The following is a 15556-nucleotide window of genomic DNA, read 5'->3' as shown; positions in this document are numbered from 1 at the left end:
AGGTGCTGGTCATCATCTTCAAAGCGCTCCATGGCATCGGACCTGGATATCTCCGAGACCGCCTTCTGCCGCAGATTACCTCCCATCGGCCGGTACGCTCCCACAGAGTGGGTCTCCTCAGGGTGCCGTCAGCCAGACAGTGCCGGCTGGCGACCTCCAGGGGGAGGGCCTTCTCGGTGGGAGCTCCCACCCTCTGGAATGAACTACCCCCAGAGATCCGGGTGATCCTGGATCTCCCCTCCTTCCGCCGCGCCCTAAAGACATGGCTCTTCCAACAAGCGGGATTGGCCTAGGGGAATTTTTAGTGGGGTTTTAAGAGAAATTTTAATTGACATAGGCCACAGTAAATATTTCTTTTTAATTAGGTTTTAAACTGGGTATTTTATTGTTGTATTTGTTTTATAAGGCTGTCAGCCGCCCTGAGTCCGTAAGGAGAAGGGCGGGATAAAAATTAAATAAATAAATAAATAAATAAATATGTAGAAGATCTCTTTGACCGCCCAGCCTAGTGTGAACCAGCTGTCCCCCTCCAATAATATCAACAAAAGCACAGCAAAAGTCAACATACCAACAGTGTACAATCAGGGCCCATTGATACATGCACTAACTCCTTAATATGACCTGAAATAATATTTATGGGATTGATCCTGGGAGACAGAAAGAAAAATTGTAGCCTAGACAAACAAAAATAGAGTCCAAGTATGTAGTGGGGACAGAAAAAGCATCTCTGAGATAGTTAAAAGTAAAGGAGGAAAAAGCTTATACCGGGTAGTTCTCAACAGTTTGTTTGGTGACCAAAGTTATAGCAGCACTGAAAAAAGTGACTTATGACAATTTTTCACACAACTGTTGCAGCATCCTTGTGGTCACGTGATCAAAATTCAGACGCTTGGCAGCTGACTCATATTTAAAATAGTTGCAGTGATCCCCTTTTGTGACCTTCTGACAAGCAAATTCAGTGGGGAAGCCAGATTCATTTAACAACCGTGTCACTAACTTAACAACTGCACTTACCAACTGTGGCAAGAAAGGTAGTAAAATGGGGCAAAACTCACTTAACAACTGTCTTGCTTAGCAGCAGAAATTTGGGGCTCAATAGTAGTTGTAAGTCGAAGACTACCTGTATTTCAGGCTTGCAGGATTCTATTACTATAACTTTACAGCAAAAAGCAGTCTTAGTCTGCATGGTCAGTGCTTCCTATCTGAATTACCTCGAAGAGCTGACATCTCATTTATCATCCTGGCCATTCTGGGGGGAAACCAAGGTTTTAAAGACATTGTACAGACCAATAAGGCTGGGGCCAGCTGAATTTCTTGGGGAAATCATTCTAAAATATAGAGAAGGCATGCCTCCCAAGTCCCATCTGATAATGTTACTTCTAGAAAGAAACCTGGAACATGTCTATCCTGTTAGAGCATATAACTTGGGCAGAAATAATTTGAGATAGGTTTTTGTTATTACAGGTAGTCCTCGGCTTACAACAGTTCGGTTAGTGACCATTCAAAGTTACAATGGTACTGAAAAAAATGAGTTATGACTGTTTTTCACACTTACAATCAATGCAGCATCCCCATGGTCATGTGATCAATGGATGCTTGGCAACTGATTCATATTTATGACAGTTGCAGTGTCCTAGGGTTACATAATCAACTTTTGCAACCTTTTGACAAGCAAAGTCAGTGGGAAATCAGAATCACTTAGTAACCTATGTTACTAATTTAACACCTGCAGTGATTTACTTAACAATTGTGTCAAGAAAGGTGGAAACATGGGGCAATATTCACTTAACAACTATCTCACTTAGCAAGAGAAATGTTGGGCTCAGTTGTGGTCATAAGTCAAGGACTATTTGTATTAGGTAAGCCATTCAGCATAAAACTATCATTTAAATCTGGAAATGCAATATACGAACATAACAAATTGTGTATTTCCAGCCAAAATGAGTAGCAAAGATTTTAAGGTAAGAAACTGAACAAAATGCACACCTCGAATTATCTCTAACAGTTGGACTTCAACAATTTTATTCCCAACCAACGTGGCCAAAAAAACCCAATGCTTGAGGAGTTTTAGACTCTTATAGACAGGATTCACACAAATAATCTAATCCACAATATAGTTTCTTGAGTTTGATGTATGACACCAACCATTGTGACTTGTAGATCGTATTTTGTGGCTTTCCATATTGTGTGAATCTGTAGTGTTGCATTGAACATGAAGTATAGGGTTTCCTGCCTGAGCAGGGGGTTGGACTAGATGACCTCCAAGGTCCCTTCCAACATTATTATTATTATTATTATTATTATTATTGTTATTGTTATTGTTATTATTATTATGTAGCAGAAATTGGCTTCAACTTTACACTGTTACATCACTGTGTATTATAGACAGATTAGAGATCTCAAATTAACATTTTGCATTATCTTTCCCTGAAGAAACTCAACATCTACTCTTTCATGTTCTTCCAAACAGTTCCTGTATGCAGGCTCACCCTTGAGGGAAGAAATTGCTGCTGAGATGTATGAGGATGAGTTGGACCTTAGGCATTCAGGATCCTTCTTGAACAGCAGCATCACTTCAGCGGAGCACAGCCTTGACCCCGATGACATTCGGGTGGGTGGAACACTCAGGACCTTCTTTTGACGCTAGCTATGCCAGAAACAGTGCAGAGTAAGAGTTCCCTTTTGCAGTCTTTCTCCTGAAGCAAATTAACAGCCAAAAAAACAAAAAACAAAACCATCCTTCACTGCCCTAAATAAATGTTAGTTGCAGAAGGGTGGGAAGGTGATTATGCAATAAAACTGAGGTTCCTGTTTCTCCTTGAAGGTTTGGTTATAGGTGGGAGTAGAAGTGATGAGGAATGGGAAGATGGGAGGAAGAAAAGTTGAATTTTTGCTAAACTGATGAGAACTATTTCTTTTCCTGGGACATTAGCCTTTCTTTCATGGCTAATTCCTGCTCTGAATCACATAGAGTTTAAATGCTGTTGCTGATGTTAGCTACAAACTGCCAGAACTCAACTTCTCCATTATCACACCCCCAAATCAGCTAAGCCTCTTCTCAGTTTTACATTTTGTAATTCTGCAAATTGTCATCCATCTATTGATCAAACAATCAATGTATTATGCCAATTTAAGTAACTGTGGGTGGCTAATAATCCTAAAACAGGAACATATATATGAAAAGAAGAGAAAAATTTATTCTTCCAAAAAACCAGTGGGGTTGGGGCTGTCCAGAACTAAATGGGAGGTTGTTGCACAAGGCAAGCACCACAACAAAGAAGGAATTAGATACATACTGACCCTGAGGGATCTGGTGGAATGGATAGAAACAATTGGAGACAGGCATCCCCCAAATATCCTGGCCCCATGCCATGTAGGGCTTATAGATGATAACTAGCATTTAGATTGCACCTAGATTGCACTATTAGAAGCTAGTGCAGTCCACAAAATGACAGTACGTGATCAGACCAGCTATACTTTCAAAATGTGCTTCAAGGCAGCCACATATACAACAGTCCAAGTGGGAAATAATTAAGACATGAGAGAATCTCCCAATCCAGGAATGTGTGCAACTGCCACACAAGTTGGCTTTATGCAAAGGCCTCATGCTATTACTGCCACCTGCTTCTTGAGCAGAAGCTGAGTGCATAAACTCTGTCTGGGGGAGTATAAACCCATCCAAAGTTAACAAATGGAAATTGTCCAGATCTGGGGGAAGTCTTGCTAGGGTTGGATTGGAACTTGGTCCTTTCTGTCCAAACTCTCACAGCACCCAGGCATGGAGAAAGAATTTCACTAGCATGACCTGAGCAGTCCAAGGCAGAGATGTATAACTGAATATTATCCTCATTCTGGATACTTAATCCCATGCCAACGTTTGTCCTTCTCTGCAACTTCATATAGAAGATAGATATGGGGATTGAGCTGAGATCTACAAATCAAGGTCTAGGGCTGCACGTCTCACCCCATACACATACACCTATTAGAGGAAGAAGAAACATCAAAGCAAAATGTCCCCACTTCCAAACCCTGAGTCAGGCCAGAAGAGTATCATGGATTCATGGCAGGAATATTTCACTTAATCCTGGAATAAAGAGCCATCCTAAGTATACAGATAAAACAATTTAAAAAGAAAATACTTTGGTAAACCTAGTCAGGCTGCCATTCCATCCAGTGGACATAATTCATTATTATTATGCTTTTGACTGAAAAGCTGTTTTATTTTTCTTCTATTATCTTGCTCCCCTGTCCTTCACTGTATTTTCTCCTTCCCTTGCATGTAACATGTAGGATGAATTGAAAAAGCTTTATATGCAGCTAGAATTTCACAAGACCAAGAAGATGACAGCCAACAACCCTCACCTTCAGAAGAAGAGAAGTTCAAAGAGGGCCTTAGGCCACACTCTGATGAGACGTATCACCGAGTTACCTGGATCTATGTCCCGCCAGTGCAGCAAGAAGGAAAAAGATGGGTCTATCAGTGGAAGAATACAAAGTCATTCTGGCTCTTATAAGCAAAGATTCTTGGACTCCAGAAATTTGAGCATGAAATTGAAGGACTTATCTCCCAAGCACAAAGTGGCCTTCCAAGAAAAAGATGGGATTTCACTGAAGAAATCCCATAGTACCTATGATCACCAGGGAGATATTAAGGCAAACAGTCTACTAACCAGACATGACAGTTGCAAAGAAGCTCCTTTGTTGGACTCACTTATGAGGAAAAAACTAGCCATGAAAGCTTCAGAGAAATCTGACAATGACTCTGTTGATTCAGCCACTCTGGTATACAAATCAGCCAGTGCTCATAATTTGTTAGCAGATAAGAAATCTCTGCATCCCAAGTATTACACTCTGCAGAAATCTCGTAATGTTGCCAGCAGTGAAAATGAAAATGCCTCACTGCTAACTGGCACAGCTAATTTAGAAAATACGCATAAACCTGCCAAAGAGAAAGACACAAGTGCAGCAGTGGAAGATACCATGACAGAAAGTGAAGAATCCAGACACACTGAATTCAGTGATATAGTCTCAGAAATAGAGGGGAAACAGCTGCAGACAGAGAATACAGCAAAAGAAATTGAGAAACATTTCCCCAAAGGCAAAAACATTATGTGTCCATGGGAAGTTGAGACAGATCCATCAATACCATTAGAAAGCAGAGATAATAAGAGGGATGTAACATCTGCTCCCATCAGGAGCATCAGCATCAACATTTCTGATTTGCCTGAGAGAAGAGCCCACGCCATTAAGAAGATACCACCTGAACCACCCATCAGGCAGCAAAGTTTGATTCACAATCTTCATTGGGATAATTACAATCAAAAGCAACATCCTGCTCAGTCTCCTAAAAAAGAACCCCCAAATATTCCAGTGCTAGTCAATATACATCTAAGAGAAACAGAAGAGAGTTCTCCATTAAAACCTGAAATGGAAAAGACTATGCAACGAGAAGATACGGTGCCATCTTCTTCTCTAGTGGAACTAACCAGGCTAGCATCCATTGCTGCAGAAATTTGCCCTTGGGAGGTTATGGAAATGCCCATTCCAAGAAAGAAAGATCTAGAAGTGAGTGATTTGGATAATCAAAACAGTTCTCCTGAAAAACAATTGCAAACCCTCATTCCCAAAAGCTCCATAAAGAGCTTAGGTATGGCCATTAAAGCATTCAATCGTTCAAAGATAAAGAGAAGCATAAGTTCCAAAAAGAACAGTGAGGACAGTGAAGCCAAAAACGAGAAAGACATCAGTGGAAAGCCCAAGTTGGCAGAAACAGCCTTAATCCCTGCTGAAGGATCATTAAGACAAGAAGTACCCTCTAGGAGTCCTGGAGATAGCAGGGCAACGCCAATCAGCAAACAAGCAACTATCTGCCCTTGGGATGAGGAAGAAGCAGCTTCTCCTAGCTCACAGAAAAATAATTTAAACAGAAACCTTGAGTTATGCCCTTGGGAGAAGAATCAAGATGTTGAGGATAGAGTGAGCAATCTACCAGCAACAGCTTCCAAGGGTGCTAAGGAGATCTCCCCTGTCAGATTGGAAAAGACTAAGAACCAATGGGGATCTGTGTGTCCCAGAGACAGATTAGAAGATCAAAACAGAGAGAATGAAACTCCTGATCTCTTGTTGTTGGTTTCAGAAACAGACAAGGCTGATATTTGTCCCTGGGAAATCAGGGAACCAAATTTCAAAACAGAAGTAAGTCCCTGGGAAAATAAGGATCCCTCAACATCAGAAAGAGAACTTAAAGGGAATGTAACTGCAGTTTCCAGAGATGAGAAAAAAGGAACTAGAGAAGAAGCATTTGTGAAAGGGAGCAATCAGAAGAGGGAATCTACTTGTCCATGGGAGAACATAGTTAGTGAAGATTCATTGATCAAGTCTACACCCAAGATCATTTGTCTTTCCAAATTCACCTCACAGAGTTCAGAAAGCCTGGAAAACCGAAAGACAACAGCAGAAATCTGCCCCTGGGAAATATTGAGTCCTTCCAATCAGGATATAGAAAGAGCAACCGAAAAGACTGTAGCCATTGGATCTAAGCATCCAGAAAAGGCACGTAGCTCACAAGAGACAAGTGATCTTTGTGAAAATCTGAATACTGATGAATTGTCACCTGAGTCAAATGTTAAATGCCTAAGTTCCCCCAAATCTGGCAGTGCAGAGAACCTATTGGCAGATGTATGTCCTTGGGAAAGTGTGGATAGTCATAACAATATTTTACAGAAGGAAACAAGCCCTTTTAAAACATTAGAAAAGGTAAGCAATCTCCAGGAAGCTGTCTGCCCATGGGACAGTGTTGATCCCAGCATACCTTCCAAAATCCCTTCAAAGAACTTTGATAGCACAGAGACCTTAAAGGCAGAACTCTGTCCTTGGGAAGTGACTAAAGAAAATGCCTCCAAAGCAGATGAGGGCTGCAAAAGTACTTCCCCAGTGAGTTTGTCCAAAGCAATTGCAAATCTGAGCAATTTACAGGAAGATGTCTGTCCATGGGACAGCAAAGAGCTTCAGCAACTTTCGCCAAGATCTGGTGACCAAAGTGACTTAAAGAAATCTGATAGTATTAGTGACTTAAAGAAATCTGATAGTATTACAAGTTTAAGGATAGATGTTTGTCCATGGGAAACCTCAGAAGAGGTGAAAATATCTCCATGGACTGAAGCCATGCGCTCATTAAAAACAAAAAAGAAGGAAGGCCATGCACTTAAAAGTTCAAACTCCAATAAAGCTTGGAAAAAAGTAGCATTTAAAAAAATAAAGATGTCAAGAAGTAATCAAGGATCTATTTTTCCCTCAGGAATTATGATCATTGATGAACCAACTACAAAAAGCACCCAAAGCCCACATCCATTGCAAGTTAGTTCTAAAAATACTGGAAGTGTTGAGAGTGTAAAGGCAGAGATTTGTCCATGGGATTTCCAGGAGCTTCAGACAGATGCTAAGTTTGTGGGACCACCAGAAGAAAGTTCTTTTAGAAAAGAATCAGACCAGGTTTCCAATGATAAAGCAGATACCAAACCTTTAATAAGGCAGATTAAGAGACAAGAGGAAGTAAGCAGCCCACAAGAATCTATTTGTCCTTGGGAGAGCATGGCACAAATAAGCAGCCAAAGGCCAACATTGCTCAGAGATAGTTCAACGAAATCAGAAAATATTGAAAGAGCAGAGATATGTCCTTGGGAAGTTGAGGATGTGGAATTCAGTGGCAAGACTGAACTATGCCTCATGAAAACAGCACCTAAATCTAGCAATAATAGAATATTAAGACAAGATATCAGCGAAGTTTCAAAAGACAAAATGCTGGCAAGCCCAAGCTTAAAGAAAGTCTGGGTAGATATGTCAGCTAAAATATTCAAGTCACATAGCCAGCAAGCTTTAATTTCTTCCCAGAAAAATACTGGCATACTCTCATTAACACCCAGCAGTAAAAGTTTAGACCTATCCATAAAACCTGACAATGCTAAAAGCCTAAAAACAGAATTTTGGGAAATGCAGGAAGCTGGAGCTATTATGAAAGCTGAAGTATGTCCCTGGGAAGTGACTGAAGCTCCACTGGAGAAGGGGACATCAAGGAGGGCTTCCAAAGATAATGTGAAAACTGATTCAAGAAGCTCTGTTAAAACACCAGAACCTCTGGAAAAAAGTAGCAATTCTCTAGAGTCTGATTTCCAATTGAAGAGCATAAATGCTGCAGATATTATGGAAACCAGCACTTCTTCAAAGACATTTGATGGTATAGAAAATATCATGACCTCCCTTCAAGAAGCCAATCAGTCATTCGATAAGAAAGAGATTTGTCCATGCGAAGAAGAAGCAGAGGTATCAGTAAACACTGGGGAAATAACCCAGAGTGTGCAGCAGGGTTTGGCTGGGCACACGTCTTTGAGTCACAGTCTTCCAAAGGCACAGTCAGAAGATACAAACAAAATCCTTTCATCAGAAAGCAGAGAAGACATTTTCATAGACAATGCCTTCTCTTGGGAAGCAAACAAAGGTTCTACGCTGACCAGAACAGACTCTGCAAAAACCCATGAAAAAGGCTCAGAAGCCTGCTTAGGACAGGCAGAAGAAGTCAGTTCCATGCCTGCTGTGATAGCCCAAAGCAAAACAGAGCAGAAACCAAAGGCTCAGGAAGCAGAAGATCCTAGCAAAGTCATGTCAAGTATTTGTCCTTGAGATTACAATTGAATGGGCTAAACTAAGAACCTGTTTGGATGCTTTGAGAAAAACTTTTTCTTGGATGCAAAAAGGTTTAAAACAAACCCACCTTTTAGATTAAAAAAATAAACAAAGGACATCTACTAGTTGTGGTAATAATGCTCACTATATATTGTTAGGGAAAATGTACTGTAAGTCTGAATGATGAAGCTGTGGTCAGACAGGAGGATTGCTGTTACCCCCAAAAAGTTGTACAATTCTGCCTTTAGTTGCAGAATAGCCAAAGTTACCTGTGAAAACCTGCACGTTGTTTTTGTATGCAAACATGTAATACACAGATCTCTGGGTATTCTTTCAGGTACTGCAAACCGTGCACATCAAATATCTGTAAACCATAACATCTAAGTAACAAATCTACTCACAGTGAAAAGCATCCACTGAAAATTGGCTTTAAACAAGGGGATTATTTGGCAAGGACATTTGCATGTAGCAGTAGTTAATGCATGCATTAATGGGGATAATGGCAATAGCCACAATCAAGGAGAGTCTCTCTCTGTCTCTCTCTCTCTTTTCTTTCAAAATATTACCTATTGGTTCATTATTTACGTAAAAGACTTTTCACTAACCTTCTAAAATACACTGGCTTTACAGCATGGTTTGCAAGTTTAATAAAATATGGAAATATGGAATACAATTACATTGAGGGAGTTTTTCTAAAGGTCAAGAGTGTAGATGTTATACCTGGAAACTGCCTAAGAAGCTCCAAAGGACCTATCACTGAAAAAAAGGTGATCGCTGTTAGGAAAGGCTTAACCTTGTTTACCATTAGGATAGAGAACAGAGCTTCGATTGCAGATCTCTCAGCCCCATTCAGTCTGCTCTTCTAAGATGTTAAAGCTATAAAAGCTAAAATCAGCACCTTAAATCAGTCAAGAAACCCACAGCAAAGTAACTAATTTAGAATAAATGTGACATGATCCATATACTACAGGTTTTCCACTATAAGTAAAACCAACATTATTGGGGCAGTGGGATATTGACATCATGTTCCCCATACATTGGCAAAACAACTTCTAGGGGATGGTTGCCCATTTATAAAGTAGCTGCTGTGGCAGGAAGTTACAGTAACAAAATAGGAAAGGGACTAGGGAGCCTGTGTAGGGGGCAAACTAGTAATAAAGTACTATCATTGCTCTCCAGTCTATTTTCCATTGCTAAATGTGTATGCCTACTGCGTGCAACCAACCAAATTATTTTCTAAAAGTATGGATGTTATGTGGGACTGAAAGACATTCAGACTTTTTTTTAAAAAAAGGAAGAGGCTGGTACTTTGAAGCATGCAAGCTTCCTGTTTATTTATAGAGAAAATTAAAGAAAACACAAGCAGCCTGGAGGCACAAAGGAAAGCCTGCATAGGTTTTGTTGTTGGCTGAAGTCTGAATTTCAAGCTATAGCCCTTAGCTCATGGCCCAAGGAGAGGGGGGTTTTTTTGTATAGTATTTTCATGGGAGACCAGGAAGAAGCCCCAGAGCTAGACTTTGAAATTGAAAAAAAAAAAACTAAATATATTCTGAGAAACTACTTTCATAATGTTGCCAAAATGTTGTCAGGCTCAAATAGAGGCTGTTATTGTTATTTTTACTTTTGGAGAAAATGCTTTCCAGGTTGGCATGCCTGCTATGAAATCCTGAGGACTGAAAAAATATCCAGGAGTGTATTTTGTAATGCTAATTCAATTCATGCTAGATATTGCTTAGGAAGCTGCCCTATTCTGAAATCAGATCATTGATCCAAGTACATGTATATTTCTATACATATGGTTCGCATTATCATCAATGTAAGAGGTTGTCAGCCCTGCAAGGTAGTCCAGACCAGGAAAACAAACTCTTTAATATTATAACTCATTTCTGGTTTAGGCTGATTTTATCAGATTGTTATCTAGACTCTAGCTCTTCCTCCTGTGTCTCAAGGTTATTCTCATAGCTATTACAGTAGACTTCAAGTTGCTGAGGTTGAGAAACATTGATCTATTCTATAGCATGCTATGTGCTGGTTGTGTAATTCTGGGAGTTAAAGTTCATACATCTTAAAGTTACTAAGGTGAAAAACACTGGTCTACAGGTTCAAACAAACTTTCAGAAATTCAGGAAGGTGACTTTCAAAGCCCAAATTAAGAAGCCAAGGACTGAAAAACAGCATAAATCATAAATTGTAGGGAGGCTGCTATACCCTAATTGATGCACTACATGAACTTACAAGTTAGAATATATTCAGGGCTTCCCTACAGCTGTGTATTACAGATACGTAACAAATGATAAATAATTATAATTGTTGCATTTTTATAAAGATTAAAATGAGTTATTTTTTCCTATGGCAGAGTCCTATCACATTTGCATAGGAAAATGTTATTTGCTTCCTACAAATCCAGCCATTGTGATTTGAAGGTTTTCTGGCTTAATGTGATCAGCAAACCCAATTTATTGCTGTTTATGTAACAGTTTGTGGTTAAACAAATCACAACTCTGCATATATTCCTTAATATTTAATAGAACCACTGAGAGACAGGCCTAGTCCATCTGTATAATACCATCCTAACTTTTAGCTAAGTTTTGTTTCTTAATGAAACCTTATATAGTCTTTAATAAGAATCATGTAACACATGCAAATGTTTTGGGTTGTACCTGCCTTGTTGCATTAAATTGTTTCATGACTGGGGGAGTCATGAACCATCTTTACCATCAGTTTTTTCCAGCTGTAACATGGGAAGGAGAAATGCGCTTTATAGAATTATTACAAAAATTCTATAAACTTCTATACAACTAGACAGGCTTTTTGAACTATTGGGAGTGTTGTATAGCTTTTAAATATCTATTATTGGTGTGATTAATATTTGAGAATTGATTTTAATATAATTTATTGAATGAGTTGCAAACATCCCCTCTCCCACCCATCCCCAACCCCACTACTCTCTTTCCTGCAATAAACCATCCCTAGATTATCTCATTCTTCTTTGGGTTTGCCAATTTGTCTATCAATGCCTTTTCCCAACTACATTCATATATCAGTTCACAGAGTTTTATCTTATTGAAAAAGCCAGAACTAAAAATCTAAGAAGTTAGGTGTGGTGGAGGAGATATTGGTTTGTTTTTCTTTCTTTTTTAAAAGCTGTCCTTGCCCTATGTCTCTGTGGATTTTATTAGAGACTTGTACATGGCATGAAACAAATCAGGTAAGATACATTTATACTGACAGTCCTCAACTTACCATTTGTTTAGCAACCATTCAAAGTTACAACACTGAAAAAAGTGTGTTGCAACTGGTCCTTGCACTTACCATGGCTTCAGCATCCCCACGGTCAGGTGATTGTGATTTGGGCACCTGGCAAATGTTGCACATTTTGTAACAGATAGTTGCTGCGATTGCCATTTGTGACCTTCCTAACTGGCTTCTGACAAGCAAAGTCAATAGGAAAGCTGGCAGGGAAAGTCATAATCAAGTGACGCTTAAAAATACAACAAAAAAAGGTTTGAAAAATGGGTTTGGTCATGTGGTACCTCATTTAACAACCATATTGCTTAATAGCAAATTTCCCAATCCCTGTTGTGGTCATACGTCAAGGACTATCTGTAATAGGCAAATCAGAAATTGTTTCAAATTGTTTCAAATGGTGGTTTTCTATCCTAAAATAAACTATGATTTAGTCATTTATCCAGTGTGTAGATTACAGTAACCCCAAATATATTATAGCTTAATCTTATGTATAAATCCTATGCATACTGTATTATCCCAGATCTCTTGTGAGCAATTTGCTTAAAGTAACTGATATTTCCAGACTTTCAGAGTTTATGTTGATATCTCCTGCCTAAACATTCTTTTTCCATAAAGCTTTCTAAAGATATCACCCAACTAATGACCTGGATACCTGTGTTTTTCAACCACAAGATGGCATACTCTTGAGAATGTTTCTTTGACATTGTTGCAAACAATATTGGAAATTGGTATTTTTCAAAAGCAAAAACAACAAACAACCCCACCCATCTCCATGCTAAGGGCAGGCAATATACATTATGCAGTATTTTCTTTGGTATTGTTGCAAACAGCATTCAGAAACCTGGTATTTTCAAAAAGCAGAAGCTAAAACAATAATAACATAAACTTGCTAAGGGCAGGAAATATACATTACAAAATATTTTAAAACATAGTTCTTCATTATAATCTTCTGAGAAAAACAGAGGAAAAACCCTAACCCTAATTCTTCCCCAAAGGGGGGGGGGAGTATAAATAGTAGTAAATTGCAACAATCATCAAGTAGCTTTCAGCCAATGCCAAAATTAGTGACAGGACTTAGCCCCCCCCCCTTTTTTTTCTTTTTCTTTTTAGAATAATGTCCTGTATTCCTTTTGATACATGCAATAGCACTCTGGTCCTCAAACCTTTGGGCAACAGGGACTGGTTCCGTGAACAAGTTTTTTCGCAGACCGGAGGGGGCGTGGTTTTGCGTGCTGCCTGCATCCTGCAGATGGGGCTTCACTTGTTTGCACAGACCGGTTTCTGGCATGCCGCGGACTGGTGCCGGTCCACAGACCGGGGGTTGGAGACCCCTGCAATAGCATATTGTGCAGTTAAACAATTATACAAAAGTTCTTTATGGGTAAGCTATGAAACAATTTAAATATAGCTCCTTTATTTTGGTTATATTTATGTGGAAAAAGTTTATAGTCCAGGCCCAAAGAGGGCTATCATTCAATGGTAGAGCACAAGGAGTGATGCCAAAGGTTGCAGATTCATGAAAAAGTTAGTAGTGCGCTTGAATTGGTGTGCTTTATTTTCTGAATTCTGAATCAAAAGTTCTTCTTCGTTAGAAGATGTGAACCCAAAGTAACAACGCATAGCATTCAAAAAGGAAAGATTAGGAAGCTATGAAGACCAGACTTCTCAATGTTACAGACAGATCCATTACTAAGAACCCTCACTGAGTTAAAAGATTTGATGAAATTGTTTTTGAGCCATTGTTTCGTTGCTCAGAGATCTTCCTATACATAGTATTGGCTACTTTATAATAAACCTAAGATTCCAAATTTCCCTTTTGAACCTGCACTTCCTCCGAGTTGTCTGATGTACTTTTAGAAAGTGCTACTAACATAGTGTGTCAAACGTGAGGACACTTTGTCTCTGTACTGTACTGAATATCAAAATTATCTCCCTGTTATAATGTAAATACAGTAATAAAAATATATCTATATATTAAGAGAATGTGTATCTCATTTTGTGTATTTTAATAGGGTTGGGAATTTTTTTATAATGCTGACTTTGATATTGCAGTGTTTCTTTTCTCTGAAAACAACTGTAGCCCTCAGATTATGTTTTGAACATGTCTGATATGTTTGGGAAGCATGTTGTGGGCATGATCATGAAATGGCTGTCAGAGTGGATTTGAACAATCACAAATTATCCTCTTATCATATTCTTTTCTCTTTTGTTTATATCTGAATAGTTTGTACTATATGCTGCTTACTGTGAATTCACTCAAGTTTATACCCGAATATATATAAATCTACCCACCCTGCTGGCAGAGGCTTTCCAAACTGATCATAGCCTATGATTAAGAACTTTTTTCACACAGAGACAGGGATAAATGCAAATCTACCATGAATAAGCTTCCCAAATGAATATAACAGTGGAAATATTTATAAGTACCGGTATGCAAGCAATTTCATTCACATTTTATGATTAAGCTACAGGAGATGTGATGGCTCAATAGTTTAATGACGCTGGAGATGGTTTCTGCTGCAGCGGTTCAAGCCCTAGCACTGCATGGCAGGGTGAGCTCCCATCACTCACCTCAGTTTCTGCCCACCTAGCAGTTTGAAAGCATGTTCTCTGCAAGTAGATAAATAGATACTTCTTTGGCGGGAAGGTGAGCCGGGGCTTCTTGTGGCGGTTAGAATCCTGCTGGCACTGAAATTTTCCAGTTGAAACGCCCACTTGGGAGGTGGCTCCGATGGAGGGAGAAGGCTTTGGATGTCGCTGTAAGAAAAGCCGGTCATCTTTCTTTGTGATGCGAACCTAGCTCAGATTCCTGCAGCACACCTTGGGAAGCACACATGTACCTAACATCTGGTAAACAGGCAGCAAAACCACTACTCTGCATTAGCATTGTAGTCTCCCGGCTAATGTTAACAATGCCATACACTAAATAAACAAATAAAATTAAGTTACAGATAGTTGTCCATTTACAAGCACACCTGGACCAGAATTTCTGTGCCAAGCAAGGCAATTTTAAGTGAGTTGCACCCAACTTTACAACCTTTTTTTTTTTTTGCTATGATTGTTAAGTGAATCACTGCTGCTGTTAAGTAAATTTGGCTTCCCCCCCCCTTAACTTTGCTTGTCAGAAGCCAGCTGAGATCATAAATGATGATCACAAGACTCTGGCATCCTGCAACTATCATAAATACATGCTGGTTGCCAAGCACCCAGATTTTGATCATATGACCATAGGGGTATTGCAACAGGTGTAAGTTCAAGGACTGGTAGTAAGTCACTTTTTTCAGAGCTGTTGTAAGTTCAAACTGTTTCTAAACAAATGGTGTTAATCAAGGACTACTTGCATATGCCTACTATATATTAGATGCATTCCCATGTTCTAAAACATCTGCAATATTTAATATTGTCCTAATAATCTTTCCAATAGCTTGTAAACTATTGTGCGAAGTGACTTTAAAAAAATCAATCCTTAGCCAGATTTTACAAGTAGGTCTAATTTAGCAACCATAATTGGAATCAACAACTCCACTGTTAAGCAAAGTAGTTACTTACTAGAATTTGGGTGCTGGGCAACCAACATGTATTTATGATAGTTACAGGATACCAGAGTCTTGTGATTGTCACTTGTAAT

At 39.2% G+C, this 15556-nt stretch overlaps 1 protein-coding gene across 1 annotated transcript in view; it reads left to right on the top strand.

The window, feature by feature from the left end:
• The window catches only part of GPR179 (G protein-coupled receptor 179), a 44198-nt gene extending 35522 nt beyond the window's left edge, over window positions 1-8676 (top strand). Inside the window, exons 10-11 of the mRNA XM_029283045.1 lie at window positions 2471-2611; window positions 4291-8676. Of these exons, the coding sequence (XP_029138878.1) occupies window positions 2471-2611; window positions 4291-8676 (4527 nt within the window). The remainder of the gene's footprint in view (window positions 1-2470; window positions 2612-4290) is intronic.
• Window positions 8677-15556: the final 6880 nt, after the last annotated feature.

The sequence above is a fragment of the Protobothrops mucrosquamatus genome, unplaced genomic scaffold (assembly GCF_001527695.2).
Source record: "Protobothrops mucrosquamatus isolate PMUCROS unplaced genomic scaffold, P.Mucros_1.0 scaffold10, whole genome shotgun sequence".
NCBI classification, from domain to species: Eukaryota; Metazoa; Chordata; class Lepidosauria; order Squamata; family Viperidae; genus Protobothrops; species Protobothrops mucrosquamatus.
This window is presented reverse-complemented; position numbering and strand designations above follow the sequence as displayed.